The 22,194-nt window shown below is 43.6% G+C and overlaps 2 protein-coding genes across 4 annotated transcripts; both read left to right on the top strand.

The window, feature by feature from the left end:
• Window positions 1-2,018: 2,018 nt before the first annotated feature.
• On the top strand, window positions 2,019-15,254 carry LOC309343719 (type III endosome membrane protein TEMP). 2 transcript variants are annotated; one of them, XM_081865565.1, is made up of 5 exons: window positions 2,019-2,213; window positions 4,661-4,761; window positions 8,449-8,956; window positions 10,514-10,657; window positions 12,643-15,254. In XM_081865565.1, exons 2-5 carry the CDS (start codon window positions 4,675-4,677, stop codon window positions 13,026-13,028), a joined length of 1,125 nt encoding a protein of 374 aa, XP_081721691.1. In that variant the 5' UTR covers window positions 2,019-2,213; window positions 4,661-4,674; the 3' UTR covers window positions 13,029-15,254. The 2 variants fall into 2 exon arrangements, with proteins under 2 accessions (XP_081721691.1, XP_081721692.1); XM_081865566.1 differs by lacking the exon at window positions 2,019-2,213 and adding an exon at window positions 2,223-2,446.
• Window positions 15,255-16,330: 1,076 nt separating this feature from the next.
• On the top strand, window positions 16,331-21,468 carry TRIM56 (tripartite motif containing 56). Of its 2 annotated transcripts, none has more exons than XM_081865499.1 (2): window positions 16,331-17,034; window positions 18,430-21,468. In XM_081865499.1, the coding sequence occupies exons 1-2, from the start codon at window positions 16,893-16,895 to the stop codon at window positions 20,490-20,492; spliced, it is 2,205 nt and encodes a 734-aa protein (XP_081721625.1). In that variant the 5' UTR covers window positions 16,331-16,892; the 3' UTR covers window positions 20,493-21,468. The 2 variants fall into 2 exon arrangements, with proteins under 2 accessions (XP_081721625.1, XP_081721626.1); XM_081865500.1 differs by having other exon boundaries at window positions 16,983-17,078.
• Window positions 21,469-22,194: the final 726 nt, after the last annotated feature.

The following is a 22,194-nucleotide window of genomic DNA, read 5'->3' as shown; positions in this document are numbered from 1 at the left end:
CAGTGTGCAGAAGTGCTCTATCATGCTTCGAACACGCGCAGTAGCGGCTCTCTATTTACGGACTTTTACTATTTATATTCGCGTTTGTAAGTAGAGGTACCACTGTATTCTAGTTGGTTTCAGTATGTGTCTTGTGTGTCATTGATACCTCATCCTTCACCTCAGGCAGTAAAATATCTTGGGCCAGCCCTGAAGTGGGGTGTCCACAATGAAGATATTTCAAAAACACCACACATACCCAAATCGTGTGGCGTGTCTTAATACCTCCGTTTTCGAACAGCTTACTTGAACGTTTTGGCTCCTGAACACCCCAAACCTGGAAGTGAGTGTTCCAGTTTGTGAACTATTTTTGGAAGCCGAACGTCCGAAGGGGCTTCCGATTGACTGCAGGAACTTCCTTCAATCAATCAGAAGCCGTGCTTTGGTTTCCAAATGTTTTGGAAGTCAAATGGACTTTTGGAATGGATTCTGTTCGACTTCCAAGGTACGACTGTACTTAGAAACAACCAGGGCTGCTCATACTTTGTTTTGATGAAGTCCCCTGCAGATTATTCTTTGTCACTCTCCAGCCTGATTTTTAGTCTCATTTCTGGTGTGTGGTTTAAATTAATAATAAACAATTTCTGTTAATTCCCAGAAACACAGACTGTGACAGAAAAATTCAATAACCAACTTGAATGTCATGATTTTGTGGGGCTTTTTTCCTTTTTTAAAAATAAAATACATTAAAAATGTAAAAAAAGAAGAAGAAAGAAACAACCCTCCATTTTGTACTGGAGGTTCTTTTCCGAGAACTATAGAACAGGCTGCTTCTGCCACTGGCCTGGCAAAATACTAAAGATAAAAACAAGGAAAGCAGTTATACAATAAGGGACATCAGAGTAATTTTAACAGAACCAGAGAACACTCACAGTAAATTGTACTATTGTTAATTAAGGGAACCCGTTTCCTCTCAGACAGCTGGAGAAGCCACCACATCCCTAGACCAGGGGATTCAGCCACAAAGTAATTCCCCACCCAATCCTAATGACACTCTGTGGTCAGCTATTTTGTGAGTGCTCTGTGAACCCTTACAGAGAACGCTTCACCCTTGGAGACCCGAGAGGGCAGAGCAAAAGGTGTGAGAGGAATTAAGGGAATGTGCTTCTGAGCCTGGGCGGTTCATTTTTTTCTCAAATCCCCACAGCATATAAGACAGGGTGGAGTGTGTTTTATGCTTCCTTCTTCCACAAAAGTTGGCTCTCCTTTGCACACTGTTTCCTGTTCTCTGCCAGACGGCAGCAGCTTCCTCTACAGCTGGTCTAAAATGGTAGCACTAAAGCAGAAAGCAGGAGCAGGCTATGGGGTGGGGAGAGGAGAGGTTCAACAAAAAAGTCAAATGCTTGGGTGAACTGTACTTTCCCACTCATATGGCTGTGTTAACACCAACTAGTATAGATGGAACACAGTTGGATGTACACAAAGAAAAAGCACAATACCTTCAGGGTGGAATTCTGCCTGCAGATCGCCGTGAAATAGCAACATTTGTTTGTAGTGTTAACCCTGCCTGCCTGAAAACCCCCATGGTGTTCAATGGACAGGGCACTTATTTGATATTTTATTGTAAGCAGGAACAAGCTAGGAGACCCTCACAAGATGTGCAATCTGAATCACACATGTACAACACAAAAGACATAGGAAGCTTCCAAATACAGAGTCCAGAATATTGATCCATCTGTCTCACTATTGCCTATACTGATTGGCAGTAGCTTTCCAGGGTTTCAGGCAATGCGTCTTTGCCAACCCTACATGCTTGGGATTGCATCTGAGGCATTCTGCATGCAAAACATACAATCCACCACTGAGCTATAGCCCTTCCAGGAATACTCTTTGTATATCCTTCAGGATTAATGTGTCATTCAGAATTAATGCAGGCATCCATGTAAACAGTCATACAAGTTTGCACATGACCTTTATGACTTTGTTTCTTGATCTGTGGGCAAACAGTGCCTACTGGACACCTCCCTTCCTCCTGTCCTAGGACCAGAGCCTTATTTTGGATCCTACCGTGTCCCAAAGACAAGAGGTGCCGATTCCAGTTAATATATAACTGGCTTCCTTTACCTTTCACCTTTTTCACATTCACCCTCCATTTTCTTCAGCATCTGCCACTCCCACAGTACACAGACCCAGGAAGAGAGAGAGCACACACGCAAACTGGCACGATTCCTGAGGTAAATTATTTTTCTGCCTGCAGGGAATATTTGGGGAAGAGTGAGAACCAGGCAAAGGGAACATTTTAAATTGCAGTAACTCTCCCTCATGGCATGACTCCCTGTGCTGTTTGGGTGGGGGGTTTCTCGCCTGACTCCGGCAGTGCCAAATTGTCTGTGTGGAGGCAAGGGTGAAGTCGCCTTGGGCATGGTTCAGAATTAAAAAGCCAGTCTTCCTCCTTTTTTAGCACAAGGTAAGCAATAATATGCTTCTGAGATTTTGTATGCCTTGGATGCAACAGTGTGAACAACTGCTGTTCTCGCCATGTGTAAATGCAGCCTGCAGAATGAGTGCAGGAATCTAGTCCTGAAAGTTTGGCTGTCTTACAAAGGGCACCTATTAGAATCGGCACAACTGCTGTATCTGTCTAGGCTCTTCTCTTCATTCATTATGATTGCTTTGCTAGTCTTTGAGCTCAGATGCTTGCCATCTGTCCTGTTTCTGTACACTACTTGATTTCCCCGTTTCCTGTTCAGGTCTCTGGCACTCAGCCATTCTCCATTCCTACCTCAACATAATCTTTCAATGTTCTACTATTCTTTTTAAGGGCCAAGGGTGCCTCCAGGCTGTTAGTATTTTGCAGGAGGTACTGAAGTGCATACTCAGACTTTAGGGTCTTGTGCACATTTGAGTATTATTTAGCTGTTCGTTTGCTTACAGCCCTGCCCAATTGGAATTGGACTGGAGTGGTTCACACCTGCACATATGTGAATTTGTGTATCAGGAGTAATTTCAGCCTTTCCCTTTCATACCCTTTTGTGTGTGACCCTGCCTTCTAATTTGTTGATTCCATTATATGCTGATTAAGTATTAACAGGGCATGCACACAGATAACTTTCTGTGCATTTTGTGGTTTTGAAAAATGTCCCTGCCAAATAGTGTGCAGAGACACACAGTCAGGCAATTGACGTATTCCTGAGCTATAGCTATGCTCCTGAGGCACTCTTACTAGCTTGCTGGGAAAGAAATGAAAAAAATTGTAAATTCTCAGTGCACTTTTCAGATTGCTGCCAAATACATCTGGTGTAGAATTTTTAAATGTAGTCTGTTTGTACAATGTTGTGGTTTGTGCAAATCTGGGGGACCAAAAGGGGCGAAAATAATCCATTCAGGAGTGCACTGGAAATAGTTATGAGGACAGCTGGGAAAGATATATACGCACTGAGGAAGTAGTAGACATGGACAGGAGAGCAACAGAAAGTGACAACTGACTCACTCACCCCCAAGCACGGAAAAATACTTTATGTGACCCCAAGTGAGTAAACCTGGATTTACCAGTGGGGGTGGTGGGGGTGCATCAAGTTGTGCGTTGTAAGGTCATACACAAATGGGAATGCAAATGGCTGCAAACACACAGTAAACTCCAGCATGCACAAGCTGTTTGCGCAATTAAAGTGGATTAAAGTGCTCTGTTGCCCTTGTGCAACAAATCCACTTTAAAAAACAACAGACCTTGAAATTTGAAAAGTGATGAGGACATGATTAGAAAAGAGTGGGATAAACAAATGATTAACAAGATGTGCGAACATCTCACAAGCAAATCAAGATGAATGCTCATTGTCATATAACCACTCAATAACAAGTCAGAATGAATGCTCAACAAAGACCAGACTACCGTGTAAGATTTGTGCAAGCAAATCACAGTGAAATTTGAACGAACACTTTATCTGGAGGAACTCAAAGCTCATGGTTTTTAGATCTTTTATTCATTTTGTACTTCTTCCTTCAGTTTTCCTCTCCAACCTGATGTCTTGGCTTTAACCGCTAGAATGGACTCCTGATAGTGTATTTAGTGTATTTTTTATCTCTGTTGGAAGCCGCCCAGAGTGGCTGGGGAAACCCAGCCAGATGGGCGGGGTACAAATAATAAATTATTATTATTATTATTATGATACCAAATTAGTTTCTGAAGGCCAGATATTGCAAAGTCCACCCATACAGTTCATGTGTGTGCATTTGCCCACGTTAAATGCAATACAAAGGAATCTGCATTCACAGCCATGGAGTTGAAAGGCACCAGCACTTCTTAATGACAGGGAAGAGTTTGGATTTGATATCCCGCTTTATCACTACCCGGAGGAGTCTCAAAGCGGCTAGCATTCTCCTTTCCCTTCCTCCCCCACAACAAACACTCTGTGAGGTGAGTGGGGCTGAGAGACTTCAGAGAAGTGTGACTGGCCCAAGGTCACCCAGCAGCTGCATGTGAAGGAGCGGAGACGCAAACCCGGGTCCCCAGATTACGAGACTACCGCTCTTAACCACTACACCACACTGGCTCTGGGAAGCACCCTGAAAATTGCTCTGCCATACCCATCCTACCCACATCATCCGCTTCTTACCATGGAGCAGGTCTCCAGGATTCTTGTGTCACCAACTGTGCCATGGCATCCCTCTCTTTCTTTTACAGCTTCCTGAAGCAAAATGAAAGATGCCTGGTATTTCTGGGTCTCCAGCATGCTCTGGGTATGGCCTGTGGCATCAGGACATCCCTGCAATATTGACAAGCAGGTAAGCAAGATATACATCTGTATATAGTGAAGAATAATCTGAAAATTCTGCATCCTGGAAGATCTTGATCAGTTTATCTGATTAAAGGTTGGCTGTATGGGATAATCTCCAGATTTTTCAGTTCCACTTCCCACTTTTTAAAAAAAGTTATGCATTCTAATTACATTCACAATTAAAGCATACACTATTGTACAGAGGCTTATTCTTCCAATGGTTGTTATTTATATACGATAATGAACACTGTCATGAACTGTGTCCTGTAGCCTGATCCAAGGCTCAGAAGTCAGTGAAAGTGAACTTACTTCCAAGTATGTTTGCACAGGATTGCAATCCTAGTGAAATAACTACTCCAGACATAGCCTGGATTTAACTAAACTGGATCAATATGTGATTTAGCTATTCAGCTTTATCAACACTAATCCCCATACTGATCCCTGCTACTCTAAAGGGCAGATTGGGGAGATTAACAAGGTCAACAGGAGGGCAGCCCAAGTGAAGGGTTGGTATGCATAATCTCTGCGTAATTGATTTTGCCAGTACTCCTTTATGCATTTCAAGTATGTCACTAACATATGTTTGGGAAATGTCAGCTTGCTTCAGCTTTAGAGCACTCTAGTTCAAATTTAACACTTTTTTAAAAAAAAACTTACATGAGATGTTGCAACTTGTAAAACATGGTTATTTGCTAACAGTAGCATGCAAAAGCAGCCTTAAATTTGAGCATCTATATACTTGGCAGTCAGTCCCAACCACTTTTAATTGAGGTGAAGGCAAGCTGCAGAAGCTTTTCTGTCGCCCAGTAGCTAAATGATTCTGTTAAGGAAAGATCTTGTGATAGGAATTTTATGGTCTTAGATATATGGCAATGTTCATAACCACACGTACATAGATCAGCACAGGAAAGCCAACCTGGAACCATTTTGATTCCTAAACTGAGCAAATGTTTCTCTGCATGGTCAAAATGGAAAAGCCTCCCCATTGTCTCTTCCTTCACAAATCCTGTCTTAATCTAGTTACAGATAGGTAGCCGTGTTGGTCTGCCATGGTCAAAACAAAATAAAAAAATTCCTTCCAGTAGCACCTTAAAGACCAACTGAGTTAGTTCTAGGTATGAGCTTTCGTGTGCATGCACACTTCTTCAGATACACTGAAACAGAAGTCACCGGACCTTTCTATATAGTGAGAAGGTGGGGAGGGGTATTACTCAGAAGGGTGGTGGGAATGGGTGATTGGCAGATAGCTGCGATGAGCCTGTTGACGACTCTTAACGACTGCAATAGGTCTAACAGGAAAAAGCAAGGGGTGAGAAGGTGAAAAATGGCTTTGTCATGTATAATGAGATAAGAATCCAATGTCTTTATTCAAACCAGGTCTCTCCATAGTTTTAAGTTTGGTGATAAGTTGCAATTCAGCAGCTTCTCTTTCCAGTCTATTTCTGAAATTCCTTTGTAATAGAACAGCTACTTTGAGATCTTGTATAGAATGTCCTGGGAGATTGAAGTGTTCTCCTACTGGTTTTTCTGTCTTGTGGTTCCTGATGTCGGATTTATGTCCATTTATTCTTTGGCGTAAGGTCTGGCCTGTTTGTCCAATATAGAGAGCTGAAGGACACTGTTGGCATTTTATGGCATACACAATGTTAGACGATGAGCAATTAAATAGTCCCGAGATGGTATGTGTGATGTTGTTGGGGCCAGTAATGGTGTTGTCCGGGTGTATGTGGCAGCAAAGTTGGCATCTGGGTTTATTGCAGGCTCTGGTGCCAGTGTCCGTGTTAAGTCTGGTTATAGTATTATTGTGGGTTAGGAGTTGTTTAAGATTGGGGGGCTGTCTGGAGGCAATGAAAGGTCTTCCTCCCAGAGCTTGAGAAAGAGAACTGTCATTGTCCAGGAGAGGTTGTAGATCTCTGATGATGCGTTGTACTGTTTTAACTTGGGAGCTGTATGTGATGACTAGAGGTGTTCTGTTATTTTCTTTTTTGGGTCTGTCTTGCAGCAAGTTCTCTCTGGGTATCAGTCTGGCTCTGTTGATCTGTTGTCTAACTTCATCTGCTGGGTATTTTAGTTAACTAAAATACCCAGCAGATGAAGTTAGACAACAGATCAACAGATCAACAGAGCCAGACTGATACCCAGAGAGAACTTGCTGCAAGACAGACCCAAAAAAGAAAATAACAGAACACCTCTAGTCATCACATACAGCTCCCAAGTTAAAACAGTACAACGCATCATCAGAGATCTACAACCTCTCCTGGACAATGACAGTTCTCTTTCTCAAGCTCTGGGAGGAAGACCTTTCATTGCCTCCAGACAGCCCCCCAATCTTAAACAACTCCTAACCCACAATAATACTATAACCAGACTTAACACGGACACTGGCACCAGAGCCTGCAATAAACCCAGATGCCAACTTTGCTGCCACATACACCCGGACAACACCATTACTGGCCCCAACAACATCACACATACCATCTCGGGCCTATTTAATTGCTCATCGTCTAACATTGTGTATGCCATAAAATGCCAACAGTGTCCTTCAGCTCTCTATATTGGACAAACAGGCCAGACCTTACGCCAAAGAATAAATGGACATAAATCCGACATCAGGAACCACAAGACAGAAAAACCAGTAGGAGAACACTTCAATCTCCCAGGACATTCTATACAAGATCTCAAAGTAGCTGTTCTATTACAAAGGAATTTCAGAAATAGACTGGAAAGAGAAGCTGCTGAATTGCAACTTATCACCAAACTTAAAACTATGGAGAGACCTGGTTTGAATAAAGACATTGGATTCTTATCTCATTATACATGACAAAGCCATTTTTCACCTTCTCACCCCTTGCTTTTTCCTGTTAGACCTATTGCAGTCGTTAAGAGTCGTCAACAGGCTCATCGCAGCTATCTGCCAATCACCCATTCCCACCACCCTTCTGAGTAATACCCCTCCCCACCTTCTCACTATATAGAAAGGTCCGGTGACTTCTGTTTCAGTGTATCTGAAGAAGTGTGCATGCACACGAAAGCTCATACCTAGAACTAACTCAGTTGGTCTTTAAGGTGCTACTGGAAGGAATTTTTTTATTTTGTTTTGACCCTGTCTTAATCTGTGTTTGAATAAAGGTGTGAGCCTGTGACCTGGCCCAGGAAATAAGTATTTTACCACTACAAAAGAATGGCAAGGCTCCCCAAGAAATCCAATCAAGTAACCTGCCAGACAGGAAATAAACAAAGCGACAGGAGAAAACAACATGCAAATGTTCTGTTTTAGATCTGCCTTATCTGAGGGGTGGTCTTAGGTTACACCCCTTCTGTGATGAATGCATAATGTTTCTGGGGGTGGTCTTGATCTAGAGGATGGGAATTTCAAAAGTCTTTATAAGGCCTTGCGTGCCATTGTTCTGGGTCCTCCTCCTCTCCTGCGTGTGAGGGGAGTACCCTGTTGCAACAGATCAATAAAGATCAAGCTTACTAGCTGCTTTGCTTCTCAATATTCTCTGGTTGGCCTCTGTTATTTTCTCCTACCAATAGGGAACCTATGTAAGGACTCTATATGGGCTCTTGGATACCCATAAGGGAAAAGGGCATATTTTTATTTACAACAATCTCAACCCAAACTAAATAATTGATTTGAATGATGATGCTTGAATGTCTTAAGGTTTCATGCCGGTAGTATGATTCTTCACAGGGATGGGCAGCCTGCAGTGGAAAGAGCCTTCTCCGTGCTCCAAAATCTCTTCCCAGACATATCACCAACCTGGACCTGTCTTTTAACTCATTGATAATGCCCAGACATGGAACATTTCTGAGAAACTTCCCTTCTCTGCATTCTCTAAACCTCTCCAGCAATACCATTCCTACTCTCTATCCTGGCCTCTTTTGTAACCTGGGTGCTCTCCACCTCTTGGATTTAAGCAGTTGCAGCATTTCCAGCATGCACTCAAAGAGCTTCCTGGGCTTGAAAAACCTTCACATACTGTTCCTGAAAAACAATAAACTTCAGTATCTGGAACCCTCTGTGTTTCCTGCCTCTGGAAACCTCGTCCATCTGGACCTGCAGGACAATGAGCTGTTATATTCAGCTGAACTTGCTCGGTTACTCATGCAAAGAATCCACCATGTTGAGCTTCAGGGGAATCCCTGGGTGTACAGTGCCTCCATCACTCCTTCCCAACAGGGACTACAACAAACAGAAGGTGAGTCAAGCAATGGGAAGTGGGTTGTCAAGTGGACAGTACTCAGAAACATGGAGCTCCCGATACTCAGTGTTCAAACCAAAACAAAAAAAAGCAGCAGGTAGCATCCAACTAGAAAGCACTGTGGTTCTCTGGGTATGATAGAAGTTTATAAAAGGGCTAGTTAAAAGAAAAGCAACCCTTCTACCAAGGAAAATGGCAGAGCAGTGGTCTGTCCTCTTCAAGCAGGCCGCTCGCTTGCCTATATGGAACTCTATACTGTATGCCCCTGCTTGAGGCGTATAATGGGAAAACATGCACACAGTCTCTGATAATTGGTTTCTAAATAACAACAACAACAACAACAACAACAACAACAACAACAACAACAACTTATTTATACCCTGCCCATCTGGCTGAGTTTCCCCAGCAACTCTGGGCGGCTCCCAATCAAGTGTTAAAAACAATACAGCATTAAATATTAAAAACTTCCCTAAACAGGGCTGCCTTCAGATGTCTTTTAAAGAGAAGATAGCTGCTTATTTCCTTCACATCTGAAGGGAGGACGTTCCACAGGGTGGCCGCCACTACCGAGAAGGCCCTCTGTCTGGTTCCCTGTAACCTCACTTATCGCAATGAGGGAACCGCCAGAAGGCCCTCGGCGCTGGATCTCAGTGTCCGGGATGAACGATGGGGGTGGAGACGCTCCTTCAGGTATACTGGGCTGAGGCCGTTTAGGGCTTTAAAGGTCAGCACCAACACTTTGAATTGTGCTCGGAAACGTACTGGGAGCTAATACAGATCTCTCAGGATTGGTGTTATGTGGTCACGGCGGCCACTCCCAGTCACCAGTCTAGCTGCCACATTCTGGATTAATTGCAGTTTCCGGGTCACCTTCAAAGGTAGCCCCACACAGAGCGCATTGCAGTAGTCCAAGCGGGAGATAACTAAAGCATGCACCACTCTGGCAAGACATTCTGCAGGCAGGTAGGGTCTTAGCCTGCGTGCCAGGTGGAGCTGGTAGACAGCTGCCCTGGACACAGAATTAACCTGCACCTCCATGGACAGCTGTGAGTCCAAAATGACTCCCAGGCTGCACACCTGGTCCCTCAGGAGCACAGTTACCCCATTCAGGACCAGGGAATCCCCCACACCCGCCCACCCCGTCCCTCAAAAACAGTACTTCTGTCTTGTCATGATTCAACCTCAATAATAAGATTAAATACTCCTGTAAAAAAAAGAGGATACAAAATAGAACCAATGGAGGGCAGGTTTTCAGTGTGTCACTGACTACACCCAGTAAGATGTGTTCATGACAAGCTCTCTGCACAACTGCAGTATTTCTGCTTATATTGAGGGAATACTGTAGAGGCTTCATATCTGACAAAATGAAGACTGAGGAATAATCCCAGAAAACCAAGTCGATTTAGGCAGTCTCAAACCGGGAGGTGGGCAAAAGGTTTTGCCTCTCATAAAACCACCTAAGATTTGTATTATCTCAATGGAATGAACCTAGGATGGAAAATAAACTGTAATCTCTCAGTGTGAATGGACACTAACAGCTTTTGTGTCCCCTAGTTGAGCTGATCCATGATTCACGCCTAGAGCTCCAGACTAAAGAGATTAGAACTCTGGACTATCAGGACCAGGGACACAGAAGAAAAGTGAGGGCCCCTCCGGATGAACATTCAGCTACTGGCAACCTGACATCTAAAAATTACAGTAAGTGAAGCAAGACAGGCCACTTCCAGAGTGTCACCATTTTCAGGTGGGATTGAATAACATACCAGCAGATTCAGGTTTTAATTGATGTAACCCACCCTGGAATCTTAGGGTAAAGGATAGGCAATAACTAAATAAATAAATAAATGCAGGTTGGGAGGTCTTGAACAACAAATGTGCTTCTCCCCAATACTGGTCTTTTGTGGTTAGGAATGTGATGGGAAAATGCACAGGAAAGCATGGCATAACACAGGCTTCCTCAACCTCGGCCCTCCAGATGTTTTGGGCCTACAACTCCCATGATCCCTAGCTAGCAGGACCAGTGGTCAGGGATGATGGGAACTCTAGTCTCAAAACACCTGGAGGGCCGAGGTTGAGGAAGCCTGGCATAACACTTGCTTGACCTAACAACATATAACCTCCTTGCAAACAAAACTGTATGAGTGTTCAAGAAATAACCAATGTCATCTAACCTCTCAGCAACCTTGGGGCAAACAAATCACGACAAATGCTCAATAAACTGGGGGTCCTTCTGATGAGCTATAACACCCATTTTGTAATTTTTGCATTTGACATTTTTTCTCCAACGAATCCCAGAACCATCACTCGCTGGTGTTCCCCTAGGAGAGCTTTCTGTGAGAATGAATTAGAGTCGCAGTCACCAGTGCAAACAGCATGTGTTAGGGAGGCCAATTCCTGCTCGTTTTTTGCTGATCCAGGCATACTGAGATGATTTGGCAGGGTTGACAGAGGTATCCCATTCTGATTAAAACCATAAAGGGTAACTCTAAATCCTGGTAATGAAAAATGTTTTTAATGACATGCTTCTTTCTGTGTTTCCTGTTTACCAGCATTGTTGCTCACAACAGTGCTATATAAAAGCAGGAAATCCTTCCTGATGGTGGTGGTGCTTGCAACAGTCATTTACAAATGAGATAATTAGCTGATTCTAGCTACCAGCTTCCATACAGTTATGAGAAGCTTACAATGATGATCCCAAGGCGGGGGAAAAACCTCAAATCAACCCAACCCTAAAAGAGCCAAATCTCTATGAATGCCTTCATCCACAAATGAACAAGGTAGAATTTTAGGCTTTGTTTTGCTCTAGATTAGTTAGCTGGGGCTGGATCTGCAGATTACTCTCAGCAAACTTTCTTCTAGTCACATTGTGCTGTGTTTTATGCCACTATTGTATTAAGCCAATATTAGATAACCTTGTAGAAGGGAAGGATCAGGCACGGAAGGTCAGTGACAGGCTCCACTGTAGTCCCTGACTCAGTGAATGAAATGCTTGCTATACTACTCTGTGTTGACATCAATAACTTCCAATTTCAGCTTGACATGCTTAGCCCAGGAATGGGTGCCATTTGCCAGGGAGAGTGGCTCATATCTCCAATGACCTCTGTCACTGTACTATTTTCATCAAAGAAAGGACATAGAACTATGGTTTCCCCCTGTTCATACCTATTAAGAAAAAAGACAGAGGTGTGCCATGCAATTCAATGCATGCTTACTCACAGGATTTATTCCTGAGTAAGTTTTTACATAGGTTTGTACTCAAATATATTTCATGAATGAGAACATGGGTAGTGTTGTGACGTGGGGTTTGTGATTTCAGCTCTCTTGACATAATATGCTGGAGACCGTTCTCTAGTAACACTTCTTTATTAACGCAACAAGACTGAAACTTGAGGAGGGGAGAGCTACATTTATAGGGACAGGGAACTAGCTAGAAAGGATACATTTTGGAGGGAACAATATCAGGCAATCACAGTCCTGCCTTTTGGAGGCAACCAATAAGACAGAGGATCCAAATACAGCAGCTTAAATGAACCAATAATAGCTGTACCCTCTGGAACCAAAAGGCAGTTACTTTACCCTAATGCAAATACAGACAATAATAATACAGATATAAAATCCTTTGACTCAATACACAACAGGTAGTGAGTATTTTAATTATACACCAGCTTTCCCTTCCTTTGCAGCCTCTACTACCACAATTCCCCCTGGAAAAGTTGCTCATAGCTGGCCATACTTCGCTGCATTTGTGCTTTCAGCTATCGCCATCTCCTTTGTGATTGCATTGGTTGCTAAATGCAAATTGTTGCAGAGGAACCGTGCCAGCTACAACCATCAACGGCTGCCTGATACCCGCTCCATTGGAAGCAGCCATGCTGAGGAAGCTGACATGGATGTGGCCTATGGGAGGAACCAAGGGATCCGTAGAGTAGCTGGGTGTCCTGCAGAGGATGATGATGGTTTCATTGAAGATAACTACATTGAACCCAATCAAGGCTTGCAGGAAGAAGAGGAGGAGGAGGAGGTGGCAGAGGAGAAAGAGAATGAATTGGAACCCCATTTCAAACTTTGAGAGGATATCAGGAACCAAGCACCAATTTTTCATATTCTCCAATACCTTATCACCCCATTTTCTAGGAGCTTCCAGTTATCTCTTACTTGTTACAGATTCTCCTACCTGCTCTTTGGCTTCAGACCAATATCTGATCTACAACCCTTAGCTTCTTGCCAACAACTATATTTCCCCCCGTTTTCTGTACACTGAACTGCAGTAGCTTCTCAATACATTTCATTTGTGTAATTTGAGGTTATCCGTGGATTACCTCCCACATTATTGTGTACTAGACTGCAGGTTTAGGCTATTGAAAGACAGGCAGAATTTTAATGAACCCAGCCCACTGTGGAAGCAGTTTTTAAGTGTAAAAAAACCCAAATTATGTGGTATTGTTCTTTAAAGTCCTAGCATACACTTGATCAGATAAATATTCAAGGTACATGAGGGAAAAGCTGCATGTAGTAGAGGTGGGGAGAATGGTGAAGAGCAGCTTTTCCCAAACTGATGCCCTCTAGATATTGTTGGACAACTCCTATTGTACCCAAGCTAGTGAAGAGGAAGAGCTGCAGTGATCCACAGAAAGAAGCCAGACTAAAAAGTAAAAAGTCCAGACTAGCACCCATCATTACAATGTTTATGCATGGCCTCTCTCTAAAACCAGTGTCAAGTTTCTTAATTTTGTAGTGGTTCCAACGTATTTCAAGATGGAGTGGAAATTGTGAGAAGAGCCTTGCTGTGAGATTTTTGGAAGATATGTTGCCAACATGTGGAAGAGAGATGTGCCTAAACAAAGAAGTTATTCTAAGGATAATACAGGAATGTGCTAGGAGGGACACTTGGTTCATTCACACCTTGTTTGTGGCCAACATTTTTTGAGTGTTGCCTGTGATAAGTGAGAAGTGCACGTAAAGTGCTGCAGGCAAGCAGCTCCAGGATGCAGCTCTTGCAAACTTTGTAGGAATTAGTTCAAAACAGAAGCAGAATTACAAGGAGCATTGCAGCATCTCACTTTCTGCTGCCACTGGCATCACTCACACCAGCAACACTGCTTGGACTGAGGCAGAGGTGTGTTTTGCTATCTAGGTTTTGTTCCATACCCTGGGCTGCACATTGTACAACCAGTGTATATAATTCCCTTATACAATCTCTTTTATCTGTGTATCAAATGATATTTATGCTTCCAGGTAAGCCATCCACTCTGTGCTTGGTATAATTGAATTGAGAACTGCCCATTGCAGTGGCTTTAGAAATGTAGCAGCAATCCTCGCTCTTACTAATTTCTCATTATTCTTCCTTCTGATTGTAGTTTTCCTTAACTACCAGTTGACCACTGGTAGTTTCATTAAGTGTTCAGCTTTAGAACCTCTCCTGTTTGATGCAAGATGTTCAGATGACAGTACATCATAGGCCCTTCAGATTATGTGGGCATGTACACCTCTTCCCTGAAGCTGTGCTTCTGTCAATATAGCTTTTGGCCAGTACTGAAACCACAATGGTTTCACTACTGGAGAGTCTCCTTTTTCTCATTTCTGCTATCCTTTTCTGAGAATGACGGCAAGGTTGCTTCCATTGCAGCCAAGAGTTTCTCCCTCCTCCTATGAGAGGGCTTTGTAGCAGGATCAAGCAAAGGAAACAATGGCACATGTTGTAGAATCAGGTATAGCCTCATAAACTCCAAATCCTATGTTAGTGCAAAACAAAAAATATTGCCCCATTTGCTGTTTCAATTCCTTCCTGATATGGCAATGTCAACCCAGTGTTGTTTTGGGTGAACTGAATAAGGCTTTGGGATCAGAGAAGGCAATATGTTTCCCAGTATGCGAACATCACCTTTATTACAGTAACTGTATCAATAAGAAATTGCTCATTTAAATGATATGAAAGTATTTCTAGGATGAAATACAAGGGAGACTTGAATGGAAATTATCTCCACCAGAATCTGTGCAGTGGTGTGGCTGTTTCATAATTAAATACACTCCAGTGTTTTTAAGCAAATGATAATATTGTGAATTTAACCCTGAAAATGGGATCATTTGGGTGTTTATTCTCAAGGTTTATAAGATCATACAGTGTTTTCCCTTTAGCCAAACAAAACATTGAGCTGCACCTTCTCTTTACTTCTCTACAGCAAGGGGATTCTGTGCAAATACCAAGTCTCCACATTATGCCTTAATCAGATATTTCAGCTAGTCGTGCAGTATTGCCAGAATTATTCATAGCAATAAATTACACTCCTCATGTTTAGCTGTTTTCTCCCTGTTTGCTCAGACTTCTGTCCCTCACTGTAGAGTTATGGTTCAGTTTTGCAGCATCACATCAGAAGATGAAGAGGTGCTGGAAGGAAGCAGCTTGTTTTCAATACAAAAACTGGGATATAAACAAAACAAGGCCTGCAGAAGACATCTATAGCAACACACACAGGCTTCACCCAAAGAAGTCATGAGTTGCAGCTACTTCCATTCCCTGTAAATGTCTACTTCCCTCAAGGAAGCAGAAATCTGAAGTGACGGACATCATGATTCTCCAGCAAGAAATTGTCCATGTGCAGACAAGCACACTGGAACTATGCAAAACTTAATTTAAACATCTAAATAAAGTGGGCTGGGTTAGAGGCTTCCTTTTGCTGCAGGATATCTATAAAAATATATGTGAAGCTTTTTAAAAAAAACTTGAGTCAAAGTAACCCAATTCCATCAAGTTTGACTGGAGCAAATGCATTACCAAAAGAAAGTCAAAAGAGGTAGGACCAATCAAGACATTTTGTTGCCTGAAGCAAAAGACAAGACAGTGGTTCCCCATTGTTATTTTCAGGTGGGATTAAATCACCTAACGGGAAATTCAGGTTGCACAATTATAGTTGATTAGAAGCTCTTGCAGAACAATCAAACTTCCTCCAAAGAGTGGACTTTTTGTGGTAAGGAAAGTGATGAGAAAATGCATTGGAAGGTTTGGAGTAATGTTTTGAAATAACATCTTACCTCCTTGCAAACAAACCAGGATGAATGCTCAATAAATAGACACCCTTACGCCAATACCGGTGATGGGAGAGCACCCTCCACCACATCTGAGGGCAGCAGGCTAGCTTAGAGGGCACAGGTCATCAGTTGGCCACATGACACACACAGCTATTCTCTTAACAGCTTGGTACCACTACTCTACTCCCTGGAAACTGCTGACTGGTGTAGCACCCTCACTCAGCCTAATGATAGTAGGCTCTGAAAAAAGGGACAGATTTGTATATACTAATATATACTAAGAGGCACACATGAAGAAATTGCTACTATAAATGAAAATAAAATATACCTCACCACTGTGGTGTAAAGTCTGATCACGTGATCAAGCTTGCCAAGCTTGTGTTTTCTACTTATGGGCAACTTCCAAATCCCCTGTTCTCCCTTCTTATATTCTTTATATTTAAAAGGCTTGCACTGAATAGTCCTTCAATCACAGGCCTCTTTCAAAAGACTGTAAAGCCAGATGTATGGTTAGCATAAGCCCACCCCATTTTTCTGAGAATGACACTTCATTTTTCTAACTTCCTGCCATAAGGGGGAGATGAGTAACAGTTCACTGGCAGAGTACAGGTTTTGCATTCAAAAGGTATCAGCTTTTTCCCCCGAGTAGGGCTGGGGGAAACTGCTCCTAAAACTCTGAAGAACCACGAGCCGTTAATGAAAAAAACCCAAACAGGCACTGAATTAGTTGGACCAAAGGTCTGGTTTTGTACACGGCAGCTTCCTACGTTTCTACTTGTTAACGAACTTCGCCGTAATAAATTTGGTAGTCTTTAAAATGGCGGGACACTAACAGAGCTAACTCCCCCTCCACGCGCGCGGGAGGCGTGACTGCTCGCAGCCAGTCACGCTGATTCAACAGTGCAAAATGGAGCCTCTTAATTCAAACAGGAAACTGGAGAGGGGGCGGCTCTGCTACCAAGATGAGCGATGTAGAGCGCCTTCCGGAAATGATGCCGCGAAGCGGAAATCGCTGGCGCCCGGTCGAGGGACTGCCCGCTTAGAGGAAGGTGCCTGACAATGTTCTGGGCGTTTGAGTGTGAAGCGCTTGCAAGTGAGTGACTGCCTTGGGTGGGGCGGGGGGGAGGGGGACTGGGGAATGGGAGAGAGGCGCCCGCAAAAGAACCCGAAAGGGATAGAAGGAAAAGGATCGGGCCACAAGCAGGCGGTTTCCCGCTAACTGCCCGGTGCTCCGTCCTCCAGCTCTCGAGCTCCCTGGCACATTTCTCCAGCTCTCGAGCTCCCTGGCACATTTCTGTAGGGCAAGTTAAATAGGTTTTTCGTTATTCTCTACGAAAAGAACTCCACACACACTTATGCTAGCACTTGGAAATTAGACCAGAAACACAAGCTGGAAATTAAGCCTGAAATCCCAAGTATGATTGCTTGAAATTTAACTCCCATCAAAATCCATATCACATATTTCAGAGAATGTTCCTTAGGTTCGGAGCATTAATGTCAGACCATTGTTCCATCTATCACAAGATCTTCTGCACTGACTGGTAGCAATCCCCTCCCCACTCCAGCCTTACCTGGATAGGACGGGGTTTGAACTTGGGACATTCTGTATACAGAGCTCCTCTTACTATTCGGTGATCACTCATAGCCGAGTAAGATTGTCTTTCATGAACATGGTCTTAACAGGGAGTCCATAAGTGACTGTGGAGGCCAATCCTGGATTCACACATCCGCAGAGGGGACATAGGTTTCTGGGTGGGAATTGAGCATGGTGAGGGTTTGCAAAACGTGTCTTCCTCTTAGCTCCTTTCTCCCTTTTATCCTGAGTTCCAGCGTCTTTGAAGTCCATGACAGCAGCTGCCGAGCCACTGAAGTATTATTTCCCTTTCTGAGTTCTAACATGGGGCAAAGTTCTCTCCCTGCACCCCCCTCTCATATTTTTTTCTGGTTCCATTGTTGTAATCTATGCATGGCTTTCATGCTTTTTCCTAGACTGAAGTTCTACACTGGTGCACAAAATGTGTAATATACCAGTAGCCCATCTCTGCTTGCTAATATTTGACCAGGTGTTATTCTCTCCAATCCCTTTCCCAGTTCCCTTGTGCTACAGCACCGAAGGCGGTAATTTTATTTCCACTTCCTTTGGGGGCAGTTCCTGGCTCCCTAATCACAAATCCTTATTTATATTACTGACTGCAGTCCTAGCTATATCTGTTCAGAAGTAAGCTCCATCCAGCAGGACTTATTTTCTAGCTGAGTGCATAGGGTTGTAGTCTTGAGTTACATTTCCACCTCCCTTTCAACAGGTCTGGTGTGGCTCTCTTGGAATTAGTAGGCAAAGAGCTTGCTAGGTTTATTGACACAACATCTAAACCCACCCACCTCTGCCTCATAGCTGGTGCAAGACCCAGTTGGGCCATGCTGATTGTCTCTTGTTCTGTTTGTAGACCAACCAGACAAGATCATGGCAACTCAGAGTTCCACGTCACTGCAGGATTTGATTCGGGAAGATTTTTTGACTTGCAAAATCTGCTATGAACTGTATGTGGTGCCCAAAATCTTGCCATGTCTGCATACCTACTGCCAAAAATGCCTAGAGCCCTTGGTAGAAAATGGGACCATACATTGTCCTGAGTGCCGTCTGCAGTCAGAAGTTCCTGGAGGTTCTGTGGGGCTGAAGACCAATTTCTTCATTAATGGCCTTTTGGAACTGTTCCAGATGAAGCACAACAAGGACCTAGAGTGCACAGTCTGCTCTAGTGCTCAGAAAGTTGTGGCTGCCACTGCCCGTTGCCTGGATTGCAAGGATTTCTTGTGCCAAATATGTTCCCAGGGCCACTGCTGCTCCCGCCTCACTCTGCACCATAAGGTGGTGAACCTGGAAGAGTTCCTTGCTGGGCATTATGACACTGAGGTAAGATTCTTACAGGAACTGTGGTGCCAAGATCACCCACAGGAGGCGCTCCGTTTCTTCTGTGATACCTGCAGCGTGTCCATCTGCAGGGATTGTCGCATGCTGGAGCATTTCCAGCACAAAGTGGTTTCTATGTCCAGTGCAGTGCAGCGGAAACGACCTTCTGTAGAGCAGTTGATCAAGAGCTTGCAGGGAACAATTACCTGCATCTCTGAACAAGAGAAAGCTGTGGAGGAGGCAAAGGACAAACTCAAAGTAGAGAGCGAACGTGTCAAGGAGAAGATCTGCAAGTATGTGGAAAATATCACTACTTACATCTTTGCCCAGAAGGACTGTGCTTTGGCAAAACTGAACGCCTTCCTAACAGAGCAGCTGGAGCGTTTTTGTTTAGCACAGAAGGAGCTGCAGAGTCAGAAGGACAAAGCAATGAACACTCAAGAGTTTTCTCAGCGTATTCTATGTGTTGGGAAGGACTCTGAGATCCTTCACCTGGAAGGAATGATCAGGACTAGAGTTGAGGAGCTTCAGGCGCACAAACTGCCACAACTCCAAAGTCAGATTCCAGAATTAACCATTGCCTGGGATGAACCCCAGCAACTCTCTGAAGCATCAATTTTCAGTCTTGTCTTTCCTGGGGAGCAACCCACAAGAAATGCGCAGCCGTTGGAGCTGGGCAGTGAGTCATTGACGTCTCTGGGCGAGGAGAGTGGGGAGGTTACGGGCACTCCTTCTGATTCAGATGAAGACTCCCTCACAAGTGGATCTGACTTTAAAAGCCCTTTTTGCTCCACTGGCTGGAGCAGAAAAGCAGGGTATGCTTTCAGCTTTCAGCTAGATCCATCCCTCACCAAACAAAAGCCTAATATCACTGGGATTGCTGTTGTGCCTCGCAGTGGTCAAGTCGTCCTTTTGGATCAGGCAAATGCTGAGATAAAGCAATATAGCGCCCTTGGCCACTTTGAGGGGGTGATTCCTTTGCCTGCATCTAATTCTGTCTTCTGTGGCATCTCTGTGTGTGGAAAGTTCCTGGCCTGTTCCTCAGAGACTCATCTTTTTTTCCTGAATCTTGATGGATTATTCCTGCGTAAACTGCAGCTGAGGGGCTCTGAATCGTCCTATCCCCTTGCCTCATATGGAGACTCTTATGTGGCTGTTAGTGAAGGAACTCTCTGTTCCATCTCATTGTATAGCCCATCTGGGGCATGTGTTGGTAGAGTCCAGCCAGACAACTATCATGGGGGGAAATTCCTGTTCATTGCTGTAAATAGCTGGGAGGAGTTTGTTGTCTCAGACTTCATTAAGAAACAAATTGTGGTCATGGAGAAGTCTGGGGTTGTTCTGAATGTGCTTAACCCCTCAACTTCACTGCTGACCAAGCCATTCAGTATCTGTGTTGATGAAGACAGGAACATTTTTGTGATTGATCAGTTCAAAGTGATACAGTTCTCGCCATATGATAATACTGGGAAGGTTGTGTTCAGTGGCCAGGGTCAGATGGGAAGACCCAGAGTCCTGGCCATTGATGGTAATAACCTCATTTTAGTGAGGGAAGATGGAAACACTCATGTCTTTTACCTATACGGTCGTTTGCTATAGCTCATTAGAGTATGAATCAAGTGCCTAATTCTGAAATTCTGAGCATCTTTCTGGAAACAGCATCTTTCTGGAGACTGGCACTATTGTGTTAACTAGATATTGAGATGGGCTTCAGCCTTTACTAGACCCGAGATCAGACCCTGGGTAAGAAATGCTGTTACACTCAGATGAATATGCATTGCTGAAGTCTTCTTGCTATTGTTAGAGCCTGACTTGAGAATAACGGCAGTAGATTAAGATCTTACAGGTACCTTTAAACCATGCATTGCATTCACACAATTATTATGATCTTGTCTTTGTTCAGACTTCAGGAGCCTGCTGCTTCAATGCAGATCTCAGTCGAAGGACCCATGAGAACAGGTGGCCAGACTTTTATTTGGAACCGACATTCCTACTTTCTCTGACATTGTGGTCATGGCAAATTTTGTAGATGCATCAGCAGGCTTGGTCCTTCATTCAATGAGCAATAGACCAGCTATTCCTTTTTTAATCTCATAATTCAAATTCAGGCATCAGGATTAGTGCTGAGGAGGTCTCGGTCCTACCATTATATTTACAAAGGCTAGGCTTATAACATTCCACTTTCTTCACCTGCTGCTGTGTGGACCAGGAACTATTGTGCCTTGCCATCAGATTGAATTTTTTTGAGAAGGGGCAATGTGAACAAGCAATGTAGTTTCTAGTGTAATTTTAACAGTAACATGCATTCAGTGTGTGATTTGTGGAAATGTGGATGTGTTTTCACATACATCTTCTCACAAGCATTTAATGCGCTTGCATAATCCCTGAGTACCCATGGAATTGTAGAAATTCAATAATTCTCCTTGCATACATGTTCCTTACTCAATGCCTACTAAATATGCTGTCTTTGCTAGGGCTTCACAACTGTCACTAGCTTCATAAGCAAACGTGGAGGTGCTGAGACCAGGAATATTGTATTCCAAGCTTTTTATAGGCACACAGCCAAGGCCCATGTCTTAAGCAGTGTTTCCCAACCTTGTGCCTCCAGCTGTTTTTGGACTACAATTCCCATCATCCCTTGCCACTGGTCTTGCTAGTCAGGGATGATGGGAGTTGTAGTTCAAAAACAGCTGGAGGCACAAGGTTGGGAAACACTGGTCTTAAGATCCATGCAGATGTCACCTATGACTGGCTATATGCACATGTAGTCAGCACTGAGATCCGTTGTTGGTGAGCTACTGTCTAATCTTCCTGCTGTTTATTTTGGTAGTAAAGTAGTCATCCAGTTCCCTGACTTTCCACATTTTATGCCCAAGGATGCACAAATGACTAGTCTTGAAGATATAGAGCCCAATATCACCTTCTGCAAGCACACGTATTGGAAGGTGGCCTTTCTGCTGTCTTTTAACACAAGGCCAAGATTGTTCCTACAGATCATTCCCTTTTTGACCAAGCTATGCTGTAAATTTCCTTTGATAGCTCTGTGCTTGGGAAAGTTGACTAGACATGTATTTTCTGGGGAAAGAAGACCAAAACCTAAAGAGTAAAGGGATCATATGCTGCCTGCAAATCTAGTTCCTGTTACATCTAGTTATCCTCTGATTAAACAGGAAGGAATTTTATCAGCCTCAACATCCCGCACCTATGCTAGGCCCCTGAGCCTCCCTTCACTCCCTTAGTTTTACAGATACTATGACATTGTTCAAAGAGCAGTGGCCCAGAGTGCTTCAAAGCTGTTGCA

The sequence above is a fragment of the Podarcis erhardii genome, assembly GCF_964252035.2.
Source record: "Podarcis erhardii genome assembly, chromosome: 6".
NCBI classification, from domain to species: Eukaryota; Metazoa; Chordata; class Lepidosauria; order Squamata; family Lacertidae; genus Podarcis; species Podarcis erhardii.
This window is presented reverse-complemented; position numbering and strand designations above follow the sequence as displayed.